Source organism: Salvelinus alpinus, chromosome 31 (assembly GCF_045679555.1).
Source record: "Salvelinus alpinus chromosome 31, SLU_Salpinus.1, whole genome shotgun sequence".
Taxonomy (NCBI): domain Eukaryota; kingdom Metazoa; phylum Chordata; class Actinopteri; order Salmoniformes; family Salmonidae; genus Salvelinus; species Salvelinus alpinus.
Window position 1 is genome coordinate 26,001,018 of NC_092116.1, and position 13,450 is coordinate 26,014,467.

Here is a 13,450-nt window from a genome sequence, read left to right on the forward strand (position 1 = left end):
GAATCAATTGTTGGAATTGAAGGCGAAAAACAAACTATTTTAGGAAATAGGCCTACAGAGTAATTTAGTTCAACCAACCATTTCCACATTTTTGACGGGTTGCCTCTGTTCTTTGTGACCATGCAGTGGTAGGCTAAACTACAATTTAGTTTGCTATAATTTATTATTTGCGCGACGACCGGTCAATTATAATCCATCCACTTTAATCTGCGAGCCTCGTTCTCGCCTCATAATTGCTGAGCCCAGAAACTGGCCTATGAGTAAACAGTGTACGTCTGGGGAGCAGTGCACGGTGCATCAACCAGCCAGCGACACTCCCTCATCCCCAAACTGGACGGAGTAAGGTCTCCCCGGAACTCCCACAGCCGTAGCGGCTGTCAACGTTTTAAAATTGGGTTTCGGTCCAATAATATGGAAAAAGACGGATGGAAATACTGATGACAGTCCGAAAGATCGCCTCGATTTGTACGATGGTACGGTATTTTTCTGTTTACAATCTGTTCTTTCCTATGCGATGATGTTCTCCTTGCAGCTAGCTAATTGGCTAATGCTAGCTAACAGGACATGACTGAGGTTTTCCAGAAAGTTGGCTAGTTATGCAGCTAGCTAACGTACCTAGCTAGAGCTCTATAGAGAAACAAACATTTAATAAATAGTTGGCTGTAATTGATACATTTAGTTGTTGAATTTCAAGAGGGTAAAGTATCACCACCGATAGAATAACCAGTATATTTAGGATCACTAGACTACACGGGCTTGTTCTGAAGTGAAGGTGGATGAACAAGTATCTAGTTAAGCTAACAAGCTAGCTAGCAAATAGCCTAGCCACGAGATGACGCTAGCTAGTTATCAATAATACAAAGTTGTCTTGACAGTTACTTGGCGAACTATGTAGCTTTCGCAGTCATCGTAGGCGTTTTATTTGATCAAATCGTTTAGAACCTAGTTAGCTACTGGTAACGTTAGTGAAATCATATGGCTCAACCTTTCAACTTCAACTAACTAAATTGTAGATGGCCGGCTAGCTACTACTGAACATATGCTTGCCAACAACATTCCTCTGGCTAGTTAACACGATTTTAACATAGCTAGTTAGCTGAGTTCAACAAGTTAGCTATTATTTTTAAAAGGTAGCAATGCAACGTTGCAGAGGTCAGAGGGAGTTAAAGGAGCTACACGGGCTATCTGGCATTGGCTGTGCAGTATTTACTGTGATAGGGCATTCATGTTTCTTGCACTTCGCAGAGCTGTTGTGAAGGAAGTTGACATGGAAGTGAATTTTTGTTTATACAGGACCTCCCACTCCCATCTACGGTTAACCAGTCAGCTTGTCACGTCAATGTGGAACTATACAGAGCCCTCCGCATTGTTACAACATTTTAGAGGCGCACTGCGATGCGGTACAGCGCTCAAATTGGCATCTGTGTGCCTCTGGAGGCTCCGCTATTGCGTCACACCATCCATATGGCTGCTCCGACCACCTCACAGATCAAGTATAAATTGGCTCTTATATCAACCTGAGCGGCGGTGCACTGGGATATGGCCCGTGACGTGAACGGCCAAAAGCGACGAGGGAGGAGCGTCCTTCTCAAATAGAACAGTAATCTGCGCTGCTGGGTCATGTTGTCAACAATGCAGCATGGTACATCATTCAGAAACATGCTATATCAATATTCCATAAAATGTGTTCGAATTTTCAAACTACGCTGATCAAAAATTAAAGCAACATGCAACAATTTCGAAGAGTTTACTGAGTTACAGGTCATATAAGGAAGTAAGTCCATTGAAATAAATTCATTGGGCCCTAATTTATGGATATCACATGACTGGGAATAAAGCATTTTTTATTTTTATTTAACCAGGTAGGCCAGTTGAGAACAAGTTCTCATTTATAACTGCGACATGGCCAAGATAAAGCAAGCAGTGCTACAAAAACAACACAGAGTTACACATGGAATAAACAAACGTACAGTCAATAACACAATAGAAAAATCTGTATACTGTGTGCAAATGAAGTAAGGAGGTAAGGCAATAAATAGGCCAATGGTGGCAAAGTAATTACAATATAGCAATTAACACTGGAGAGATAGATGTGCAAGTAGAAATACTGGTGTGCAAAAAAACAAATATGGGAATGAGGTAGTTGGGTGTGTTATTTACAGATGGGCTGTGTACAGCTGCAGCGATCGGTAAGCTGCTCTGACAGCTGATGCTTATAGTTAGTGAGGGAGATATGTCTCCAACTCCAGTGATTTTTGCAATTCGTTCCAGTCATTGGCAGCAGAGAACTGGAAGGAAAGGCAGCCAAAGGAGGTGTTGGCTTTGGGGATGACCAGTGAAATATACCTGCTGGAGCGCGTGCTATGGGATGGTGTTGCTATGGTGACCAGTGAGCTGAGATAAGGCGGTGCTTTACCTAGCAAAGACTTCTAGATGACCTGGAGCCAGTGGGTTTGGCGACGAATATTTAGCAAGGACCAGCTAACGGATGGCACTGTGATAGACTGCATCCAATTTGCTAGTAGAGTGTTGGAGGCTATTTTGTAAATGACATCGCCGAAGTCGAGGATCGGTAGGATAGTCAGATTTACAGGGGTATGTTTGACAGCATGAGTGAAGGAGGCTTTGATGCTAAATAGGAAACCTATTCTAGATTTAATTTTGGATTGGAGATGTTTAATGTGAGCCTGGAAGGAGAGTTTACAGTCTAACCAGACACCTAGGTATTTGTAATTGTTCACATATTCTAAGTCAGAACCGTCCAGAGTAGTGATGCTGGACGGGCAGTCAGGTGCGGGCAGCGATCGGTTGAAGAGCATGCGTTTCGTTTTACTAGCATTTAAGAGCAGTTGGAGGCCACGGTTGGTCACAGATACCTTATTTTTTTTTAAGTAGGGGTGTGGATCAGAAAACCAGTCAGGATCTGGTGTCACCACCCTTTGCTTCATGCCGCGCAACACCTCCTTTGCATGGAGTTGATCAGGCTGTTGATTGTGGAATGTTGTCCCACTCCTCTTCAATGGCTGTGTGTAGTTGCTGGAGTGTGGCGGGAACTGGAACACGCTGTCGTACACATCAATCCAGAACATCCCAAACATGCTCAATGGGTGACATGTCTGGTGAGTATGCAGGCTATGGAAGAACTGGGACATTTTCAGTTTCCAGGAATTGTGTACAGATCCTTGCGACATGGGGCCGTGTATTATCATGCTGAAACGTGAGGTGATGGCGGTGAATTAATGGCACAGCTAAGGGCCTCAGGATCTCCTTACGGTATCTCTGTACATTCAAAATGCCATCGAGAAAATGCAATTGTGGTTGTTGTCCATAGCTTATCCCCATACCATAACCCCACCACCACCATGCGTCACTCTGTTCATAACGTTGACAAACCGCTCGCCCACACTACGCCATATACGCTATCTGCCCGGTACAGTTAAAACCGGGATTCATCCGCAAAGAGCACACTTCTACAGCGTGTTCCATCGAAGGTGTGCATTTGCCCAGTGAAGACGGTTACGACGCAGAACTGCAGTTAGGTGAAGACCCTGGTGAGGACGATGAGCTTCCCTGAGACGTTTTCTGACCGTTTGTGCAGAAACTCTTCGGTTGTGCAAATCCGCAGTTTTATCAGCTGCCCGGGTGGCTGGTCTCAGATGATCCCACAGGTGAAGAAGCCCGATGTTGAGGTCCAGTGCTGGCGTGGTTGTACGTGTTCTGCGGTTATGAGGCCGGTTGGATGTACTGCCAAATTCTCTAAAACGACATTGGATGCGGCTTATGGTAAAGAAATTAACGTTAAATTCTCTGGCAACAGCTCTAGTAGACATTCCGGCAGTCAGTATGCCAATTGCACGCTCCCTCAAAACTTGAGACATCTATGGCATTGTGTTATGTGACAAAACTGCAAATTTTAGAGTGGCCTTTTATTGTCCCCAGCACAAGGTGCACCTGTGTAATGATCATGCTGTTTAATCAGCTTCTTGATATGTCACACCTGTTAGGTGGATGGATTATCTTGGCAAAGGAGAAATGCTCACTAACAGGGATGTGCAGAGAATTTGAGAGGCTTTTTGTGCGTATGGAACATTTCTGGGATCTTTTATTTCAGCCCATGAAACATGGGACCAACACTTTACATGTTGCCTTTTTATATTTTTACTCAGTTTTCATTGGGAAGGCAGATTAAGCATTTTTACGTTTGCGTGTGAACACTGAATCCTAATTACTCCACGTGATTAATATAGCCTAGGCTACGTCACTTATGTTTTGTGCCAGAACGGGGCAGCTGGCTCACGCCTGGGAGGCAGCCTGGTTCCAAAACGAATGTAATCACTTTTGACCCTGTGCAAACTCCTCCCATAGGCGTAACCAGGGCCAGAAAATCGAATCCCCTCAATGCTTGTTAGCTTGAGCTTAATTGGTTTACGTAGCTATCAGCTCAATTCTATGGAATGGCAGAATGCTGGTTGGCTGTATCTTTCCAGAATACCTGGAGAGACATTCCACACGAAATGCAACTCAACCAGTTTCCTCCCGTCTCTCTGTCTAAACATCAGTTGCCAGGCAACGAGACACCAGAGTGCCACCCTCAGTTTGTTTTATAATCACATTGTCAGGGCTTCCCACATTTGACAAACAAGTGACGGTTTGTTTGTTTACGTCGACTCCCATGTCACTGGCAAAGAAGTACATTGTCCGGTGACAGATTAAGTCAGAACTGTAATTTGGCTGAGAGGAATGAAGGATATCAGGGAGAATTCTCCCACACAGCCTTTTTTTATTTATTTAGAGTGTCTGCTTGGCCGGCCTGGAATACGGCCTGGAATACAGTGTCTGCTTGGCCGGCCTGGAATACGGCCTGGATTACAGCGTCTGCTTGGCCGGCCTGGAATACGGCCTGGATTACAGCGTCTGCTTGGCCGGCCTGGATTACAGCGTCTGCTTGGCCGGCCTAGAATACGGCCTGGATTACAGCGTCTGCTTGGCCGGCCTAGAATACGGCCTGGATTACAGCGTCTGCTTGGCCGGCCTAGAATACGGCCTGGATTACAGTGTCTGCTTGGCCGGCCTGGAATACGGCCTGGGTTACAGCGTCTGCTTGGCCGGCCTGGATTACAGCGTCTGCTTGGCCGGCCTAGAATACGGCCTGGATTACAGCGTCTGCTTGGCCGGCCTAGAATACGGCCTGGATTACAGTGTCTGCTTGGCCGGCCTGGATTACAGTGTCTGCTTGCTAAAATCAATGTACATGTAATACTTACTTTCTCTTCCAGGGCGCCAATGCCTCTGCTTTGGAGAAGGAGATTGGACCAGAACAGTTTCCCGTTAATGAACACTACTTTGGATTGGTCAACGTAAGTACCAACACAACAAGATTAACAATTGGTCAAAGTTTCCCAGTATGCACTTGCACGAACACAATATTTACCAATCGTTACAGTACCATGGTAACACTTTTGCCAACAATCATAACACAAGACTTATCACGTGCTTTCTCTCTCCTCTCCTCTGTCTCTCTTCCTCTTTCCTCTGCCTCTCCTCGATCTCTGTCTCGCTTCCTCTCCCCCAGTTTGGGAACACCTGCTACTGTAACTCGGTGCTGCAGGCCCTCTACTTCTGCCGTCCGTTCAGGGAGAAGGTCCTGGCCTACAAGGTCCAGCCCAGACGTAAAGAGTCACTGCTCACCTGTCTTTCTGACCTCTTCAACAGGTAAAGGGACAGAATATTCTGAACTCTCAGCTCTGCTCCTATCCTCTTGTGTGAACACATTTTAAAGCGCGCTTGGAACCCAAAATAGGTAACGGGGGGAAAAAGGCCAGCACTCACTTGGATATAAGATGCAATACATTTTTTGCAGCATCGCCACGCAGAAGAAGAAGGTGGGAGTCATTCCTCCCAAGAAGTTCATCTCACGACTGAGGAAAGAAAATGGTGAGAGGGGGAGGGGAGGGAGGAAGGAGTGATGGGGGAGGGGAGGGAGGGAGGAAGGAGTGATGGGGGAGGGGAGGGAGGAAGAAATGATGGGGGGGAGGAGTGATGGGGGAGGGAGGTAGGAGTGATGGGGGAGGGAGGGAGGAGTGATGGAGGGAGGAGTGATGGGGGAGGGAGGGAGGAGTGATGGGGGAGGGAGGGAGGAGTGATGGAGGGAGGAGTGATGGGGAGGGAGGAAGGAGTGATGGAGGGGGGAGTGATGGGGGAGGGAGGGAGGAGTGATGGAGGGAGGAGTGATGGGGGAGGGAGGAAGGAGTGATGGGGGAGGGAGGAAGAAGTGATGGGGGAGGGAGGGAGGAGTGATGGGGGAGGGAGGGAGGAGTGATGGAGGGAGGAGTGATGGGGGAGGGAGGGAGGAGTGATGGAGGGAGGAAGGAGTGATGGAGGAAGGAGTGATGGAGGGAGGAGTGATGGAGGAGTGATGGAGGAGGGAGGAAGGAGTGATGGAGGAAGGAGTGATGGAGGGAGGATTGATGGGGAAGGGAGGAAGGAGTGATGAGGGAGGGAGTGATGGGGGATGGGAGGGAGGGAGGAAGGAGTGATGGAGGGAGGATTGATGAGGAAGGAGTGATGGAGGGAGGGAGTGATGGGGGAGGGAGGAAGGAGTGATGGGGGAGGGGAGGGAGGGAGGAAGGAGTGATGGGGGATGGAAGGGAGGGAGGAAGGAGTGATGGAGGGAGGATTGATGGGGAAGGGAGGAAGGAGTGATGAGGGAGGGAGTGATGGGGGAGGGGATGGGGAAGGGAGGAAGGAGTGATGGGGAAGGGAGGAAGGAGTGATGGAGGGAGGGAGTGATGGGGGAGGGGAGGAAGGAGTGATGGGGGATGGGAGGGAGGGAGGGAGGAAGGAGTGATGGAGGGAGGAGTGATGGGGAAGGGAGGAAGGAGTGATGGAGGAAGGATTGATGGGGAGAGGAAGGAGTGATGAGGGAGGGAGGGATGGGGAAGGGAGGAAGGAGTGATGGAGGGAGGATTGATGGGGAAGGGAGGAAGGAGTGATGGAGGAAGGATTGATGGGGAAGGGAGGAAGGAGTGATGAGGGAAGGATTGATGGGGAAGGGAGGAAGTGAGGGAGGGAGTGATGGAGGAGGGAGGAAGGAGTGATGGAGGAAGGAGATGGGGATGGGAGGGAGGGAGTGATGGGGAAGGGAGGAAGGAGTGATGAGGGAGGGAGTGATGGGGGAGGGGAGGAAGGAGTGATGGGGGATGGGAGGGAGGGAGGGAGGGAAGGAGTGATGGAGGGAGGATTGATGGGGAAGGGAGGGAGGAGTGATGAGGGGAGGAGTGAGGGGAGGAGTGATGGGAGGGAGGGAGTGATGGGGGAGGGAGGGAGGAGTGATGGAGGGAGGAAGGAGTGATGGAGGAAGGAGTGATGGAGGGAGGATTGATGGGGAGAGAGTGAGGGAAGGAGTGATGAGGGAAGGAGGGATGGGGAGGGAGTGATGAGGAGGGAGTGATGGGGAGGGAGTGATGGGGAGGGAGTGATGGGGGAGGGGAGAATAATGTATCTATAAGGAAAATGTATTAATTTAGATGGTTGAGAACTCTTTCTTTATCACCTCCAGAGTTGTTTGACAACTACATGCAACAGGATGCCCATGAGTTCCTCAACTACCTCCTCAACACTATCGCTGACCTGCTGCAGGAGGAGGAGAAGAGCCAGGAGAGACAGCAGAATGGAAAACTGTTGCAGAACGGAGGAGGAGGAGTTGGGGGCAGCAGCGGGACGGGAGGAGGACAGGGTGAGGAGGGGGAGAAGACGCAGCAGACCTGGGTCCACGAGATCTTCCAGGGAACCCTAACAAACGAGACGCGCTGCCTCAACTGTGAAGCTGTAAGTGGAGGGAGATCCAAGATGAAGGCTGTTAATAGGGTGATGAATGGGGCAGGGAGCTGTAATGGAGGCCAGGCTATGCCAGTTACCAAATACTATACTGTGATGGGCAGATCCAAGATGGAGACTGTTATTGCATTTGAAATAAAGGAAATGAATAGGCCCAGAAGCTCTAATGGATGTCTGCCTGTGCCAGATTTCGAATGCTTTTAATGGGAGAAGGAGAGCCAAAATGGAGACTGTTATTGGATTTGAAATGCCGGAAATCAATGGGGCCAGGAGCTGTTTCCTGATACTGTACCGTGTTTAGAGTTAATGTAACCAGTGTCCTGTCTGTGTCCAGGTGAGCAGTAAAGACGAAGACTTCCTGGACCTGTCTGTAGATGTTGAGCAGAACACCTCCATCACACACTGTCTCAGGTAGGTGTGTGTGTGTGTGTGTGTGTGTGTGTGTGTGTGTGTGTGTGTGTGTGTGTGTGTGTGTGTGTGTGTGTGTGTGTGTGTGTGTGTGTGTGTGTGTGTGTGTGTGTGTGTGTGTGTGTGTGTGTGTGTGTGTGTGTGTGTGTGTGTGTGTGTGTGTGTGTGTGTGTGTGTGTGTGTGAGACGCACACCTGGACCACACAGTTGTGTTCAATTGGAGAAAGTGTTAGTGAAATTGGTTACTCCGTGCGTGAGGTCACTGTTTCTTCTCTCCACAGGGGTTTCAGCAACACAGAGACACTGTGTAGTGAATACAAGTACTACTGTGAACAGTGTCGGAGTAAACAGGAAGCACAGAAAAGGTGAGCTGGCTGGTCTAAAAAATGGATTTAGACAGCAGTTGGATTTGACATAGATGATGATGATGATGACGAAGGCCTGGAGTTTTCCATGGTGGTAAATACAGGCTAACACTACAAAAATGGCCGCTGTTGTTGCTAGGAGAAATGGTCTGTTTTGAAAAGTGCATTATGGTTTTTACTCTGATGCTGCAGAGTGAGTCGTGTAGTTAGTCAGCTCTGAATACCAACTGGCTGACGTACTAACTGTAGCTTGGCCTGGTACGTGTTCAGATGTTAAGTGGACTCGATCATCTCTGTTAGTGTATTTTATTAGGATCTCCATTGAGAAAGCAGCAGCTACTCTTCCTGGGGTCCACTTGAAACATGACATAATACAGAGCATTAATAGACCAGAAGAGCTCAAGGACAGATCTACATACGTTTAAAAATGGCTCACAGCCTACATATCAATACATGCACACAAGCCATCTAGGTCAAATAAGGGAGAGGCGTGTGAGCGATGCTGTGTATCTTGGGTTGAATAATTAAACACTCCAACTAAGGGCCCCATACATCCCAGCCCAGGCCTCTACTCCCCCCTAAAAAGCCCACTTCATTTGGGCGGTGCAGGAATGGAAAGGCTGTAGTACCCTGTGTACAGCGTCAGCTGCTCCCAATCTGCCGTTTCCCAGATGCAGACCGGCGTATCGTTCCACCATCCTGTAGGAACACATGATCTGCCGTTTCCCAGATGCAGACCGGGGTATCGCTCCGCCATCCTGTAGGAACACATGATCTGCCGTTTCCCAGATGCAGACCGGGGTATCGCTCCGCCATCCTGTAGGAACACATGATCTGCCGTTTCCCAGATGCAGACCGGGGTATCGCTCCACCATCCTGTAGGAATACATGATCTGCCGTTTCCCAGATGCAGACCGGCGTATCGCTCCACCATCCTGTAGGAACACATGATCTGCCGTTTCCCAGATGCAGACCGGGGTATCGCTCCGCCATCCTGTAGGAACACATGATCTGCCGTTTCCCAGATGCAGACCGGGGTATCGCTCCGCCATCCTGTAGGAACACATGATCTGCCGTTTCCCAGATGCAGACCGGGGTATCGCTCCGCCATCCTGTAGGAACACATGATCTGCCGTTTCCCAGATGCAGACCGGGGTATCGCTCCGCCATCCTGTAGGAACACATGATCTGCCGTTTCCCAGATGCAGACCGGGGTATCGCTCCGCCATCCTGTAGGAACACATGATCTGCCGTTTCCCAGATGCAGACCGGGGTATCGCTCCGCCATCCTGTAGGAACACATGATCTGCCGTTTCCCAGATGCAGACCGGGGTATCGCTCCGCCATCCTGTAGGAACACATGATCTGCCGTTTCCCAGATGCAGACCGGGGTATCGCTCCGCCATCCTGTAGGAACACATGACTGTGTTCTATATTATTAGAAATCAGATGCATGTGATGATCCTGGTGCCCCGTCTGCAGACCTTTAACCCCTAACATTAACACACATATTTTATATATTTTAGTCATTAGGAAGATGCTCTTATCCAGAGTGACTTACTTACAGGAGCAATTCGTGTCAAGTGTCTTGCTCAAGGGCACATCAGCAGATTTTTCATGTAGTTTGCTCTGGCATTCGAACCGGCAACCTTTAGGTTTCTGGCCCAACACTCTTAACCGCTAGGCTAGCTGCCACACTACTAACGGTAACATTGTTGCTGGTTGTTGTTATTAGGATGCGTGTGAAGAAGCTGCCTATGATCCTGGCCTTACATCTGAAGAGGTTTAAATACATGGACCAGCTGCAGCGTTATACCAAGCTGTCCTATCGCGTCGTCTTCCCTTTGGAGCTTCGCCTCTTCAACACCTCAGGAGACGCCACCAACCCCGACCGCATGTACGATCTGGTCGCCGTGGTCGTCCACTGTGGAAGGTAAAGAGAGTGTGTGTGTGTCTCTCTCTCTCTGGTAACTTGAACAGACATATACGTACAGATTGATAAACATGCACAGTCTTTTGTGATAACTCTATAACGGGTATGTCTATGTTCCTCTCTGTCTGCCGTGGTCCACGCCGTGGTCATTAACCCCTGTCTAAAATTTGTATACTAACTATACCCCATAATGACATCACTATACCCCATAATGACATCACTATACCCCGTAATGACATCACTATACCCCGTAATGACATCACTATACCCCGTAATGACATCACTATACCCCGTAATGACATCACTATACCCCATAATGACATCACTATACCCCATAATGACATCACTATACCCCATAATGACATCACTATACCCCATAATGACATCACTATACCCCATAATGACAAAAAGAAAACAGGTTATTAGAAATAAAAAACAGAAATATCTACGTAGTTATTCATAAGAGTCAATACATGTTAGAATCCCCTTTGGCAGTGATTACAGCTGTGAGTCTTTCTGGGTAAGTCTAAGAGCTTTCCACACCTGGACTATACAATATTTGCACATGATTGTTTTTAACATTCTTCATCATCGGTCGAGTTGGTTGTTGATCATAACACATTGTATTCAGGGCATAAAATGTATTTCTTTGTCACATTTTTTTGTAGTATCAATCAATCAATAAATCAAATGTATTCATAAAGCCCTTCTTACATCAGCTGATGTCACAAAGTGCTGTACAGAAACCCAGCCTAAAACCCCAGACAGCAAGCAATGCAGGTGTAGAAGCACGGTGGCTGGGAAAAACTCCCTAGAAAGGCCAGAACCTAGGAAGAAACCTAGAGAGGAACCAGGCTATGAGGGGTGGCCAGTCCTCTTCTGGCTGTGCCGGGTGGAGATTATAACAGAAGATGGCCATGATGTTCAAATGTTCATAGATGACCAGCAGGGTCAAATAATAATAATCACAGTGGTTGTAGAAGGTGCAACAGGTCAGCACCTCAGGAGTAAATGTCAGTTGGCTTTTCATAGCCGATCATTCAGAGAAGCTCTACCGCTCCTGCGGTCTCTAGAGAGTTGAAAACAGCAGGTCTGGGACAGGTAGCACAAACAGGTCAGGGTTCCATAGCCTCAGTATTACTTTAGTGCCTTATTGCAAACAGGATGCATGTTTTGGAATATTTGTATTCTGTACAGGCTTCACTCTGTTAATTAGGTTAGTATTGTGGAGTAACTGCAATGTTGTTGATCCATCCTCAGTGTTCTCTTATCACAGCCATTCAACTCTGTAGCTGGTTTAAAGTCACCATTGGCCTCATGGTGAAATCCCTGAGCGGTTTATTCAGGACTCCTGTATCTTTGTAGTACCTGGGTGTATAGATACACAACTGGAATTAATAACTTCACAATACTCAAAGGGATATTCAATGTCAGTTTTTTTAAATTTATTTATATTTTTAATCTACCAATGGGTTCCCTTCTTTGCGAGGCATTGTAATATCTCCCTGGTGTTTGTGGTTGAATCTGTGTTTGAAATTCACTGCTCGACTGAGGGATCTTTAGGTAATTGTATGTGTGTGGGGTACAGAGATGAGGTAGTCATTCAAAAAATCATGTTAAACACTATTTCAATTTCTGTGACTTGTTAAGCTAATTTTACTACTTGAGTTATTTAGGCTTGCCATTTACAAAGTAGTTGAATACTTGACTCAATACATTTCAGTTTTCATTTGTTAATAATTTGTAAACAAAAAAAATCCACTGACATTGTTTGTAGGCCAGTGACACAAAATCTCAATTTAATGAATTTTAAATTCAGGCTGTAACATAAAACGTGTGAAAAGTCAAGGGGTGTGAATACTTTCCTCTCTCTGTCCACAGTGGTCCAAACCGTGGTCATTACATCACCATAGTGAAGAGTCATGGGTTCTGGCTACTGTTTGATGATGACATCGTAGAGGTAAGGAGGGATTAACCTCTTCAATAATATCTCTCTCCCACCCTCTATTTCTCTCTCTCTCCCCCTCTCTATTTCTCTCTCTTTCCCACCACCCTCTATTTCTCTCTCTCTCTCTATTTCTCTCTTTCTCTTTCTCTCTCTCTCCCCCTCTCTATTTCTCTCTTTCTCCCCCCTCTATTTCTCTCTCTCCCCCTCTCTATTTCTCTCTCTCCCCCTCTCTATTTCTCTCTCTCCCCCCCTCTATTTCTCTCCCTCCCCCCTCTATTTCTCTCCCTCCCCCCCTCTATTTCTCTCCCTCCCCCCCTCTATTTCTCTCCCTCCCCCCTCTATTTCTCTCCCCCCCTCTATTTCTCTCCCTCCCCCCTCTATTTCTCCCCCCTCTATTTCCTCTCTATTTCTCTCTCGCTCTCCCCCTCTCTATTTCTCTCTCTCCCCCTCTCTATTTCTCGCTCTTCCCCTCTCTATTTCTCTTTCGCTCTTCCCCTCTCTATTTCTCTCCCCATCTATTTCTCTCTCTATTTCTCTCTCTATTTCTCTCTCGCTCTCCCACCCTCTTTCTTTCTTAAATCTAATATTAGTCTATAGTACACCCATGTAACACTCAAACTGGGTTTTCAAATTATGGTTTAACACTAAAAGCACAGATGACGTATTTTGGACATCATGTGAATTTCAAAAATGGTAATATCTCTGCCATTTATGTCATGTCCCCCTCGGTCCTTGACTTCCTAAATAAATCTTTAACTTCTTACGGCTGAAATCTCGCTAACGGGATCAATATGACAACAGCCAGTGGAAGTGAAGGGCTCCAAATTCAAACAACAGAAATCTCATAATAAAAATTCCTCAAACATACAAGTATTTTACACCATTTTAAAGATAAAGTTGTTGTTAATCCCACCACAGTGTCCGATTTCAAAAAGGCTTTACGACGAAAGCACACCAAAC

The 13,450-nt window shown here is 47.2% G+C and overlaps 1 protein-coding gene across 1 annotated transcript in view; it reads left to right on the forward strand.

Annotated features, from left to right (window-relative positions):
- LOC139561758 (ubiquitin carboxyl-terminal hydrolase 12-like) overlaps window positions 1-13,450 on the forward strand; it is a 26,563-nt gene continuing 13,113 nt past the window's right edge. The window contains exons 1-9 of the mRNA XM_071379037.1: window positions 1-473; window positions 5,277-5,357; window positions 5,573-5,712; window positions 5,861-5,934; window positions 7,559-7,827; window positions 8,171-8,247; window positions 8,526-8,609; window positions 10,345-10,542; window positions 12,424-12,502. Coding sequence (XP_071235138.1) covers window positions 426-473; window positions 5,277-5,357; window positions 5,573-5,712; window positions 5,861-5,934; window positions 7,559-7,827; window positions 8,171-8,247; window positions 8,526-8,609; window positions 10,345-10,542; window positions 12,424-12,502 — 1,050 coding nt within the window. The 5' untranslated portion in view covers window positions 1-425. The remainder of the gene's footprint in view (window positions 474-5,276; window positions 5,358-5,572; window positions 5,713-5,860; window positions 5,935-7,558; window positions 7,828-8,170; window positions 8,248-8,525; window positions 8,610-10,344; window positions 10,543-12,423; window positions 12,503-13,450) is intronic.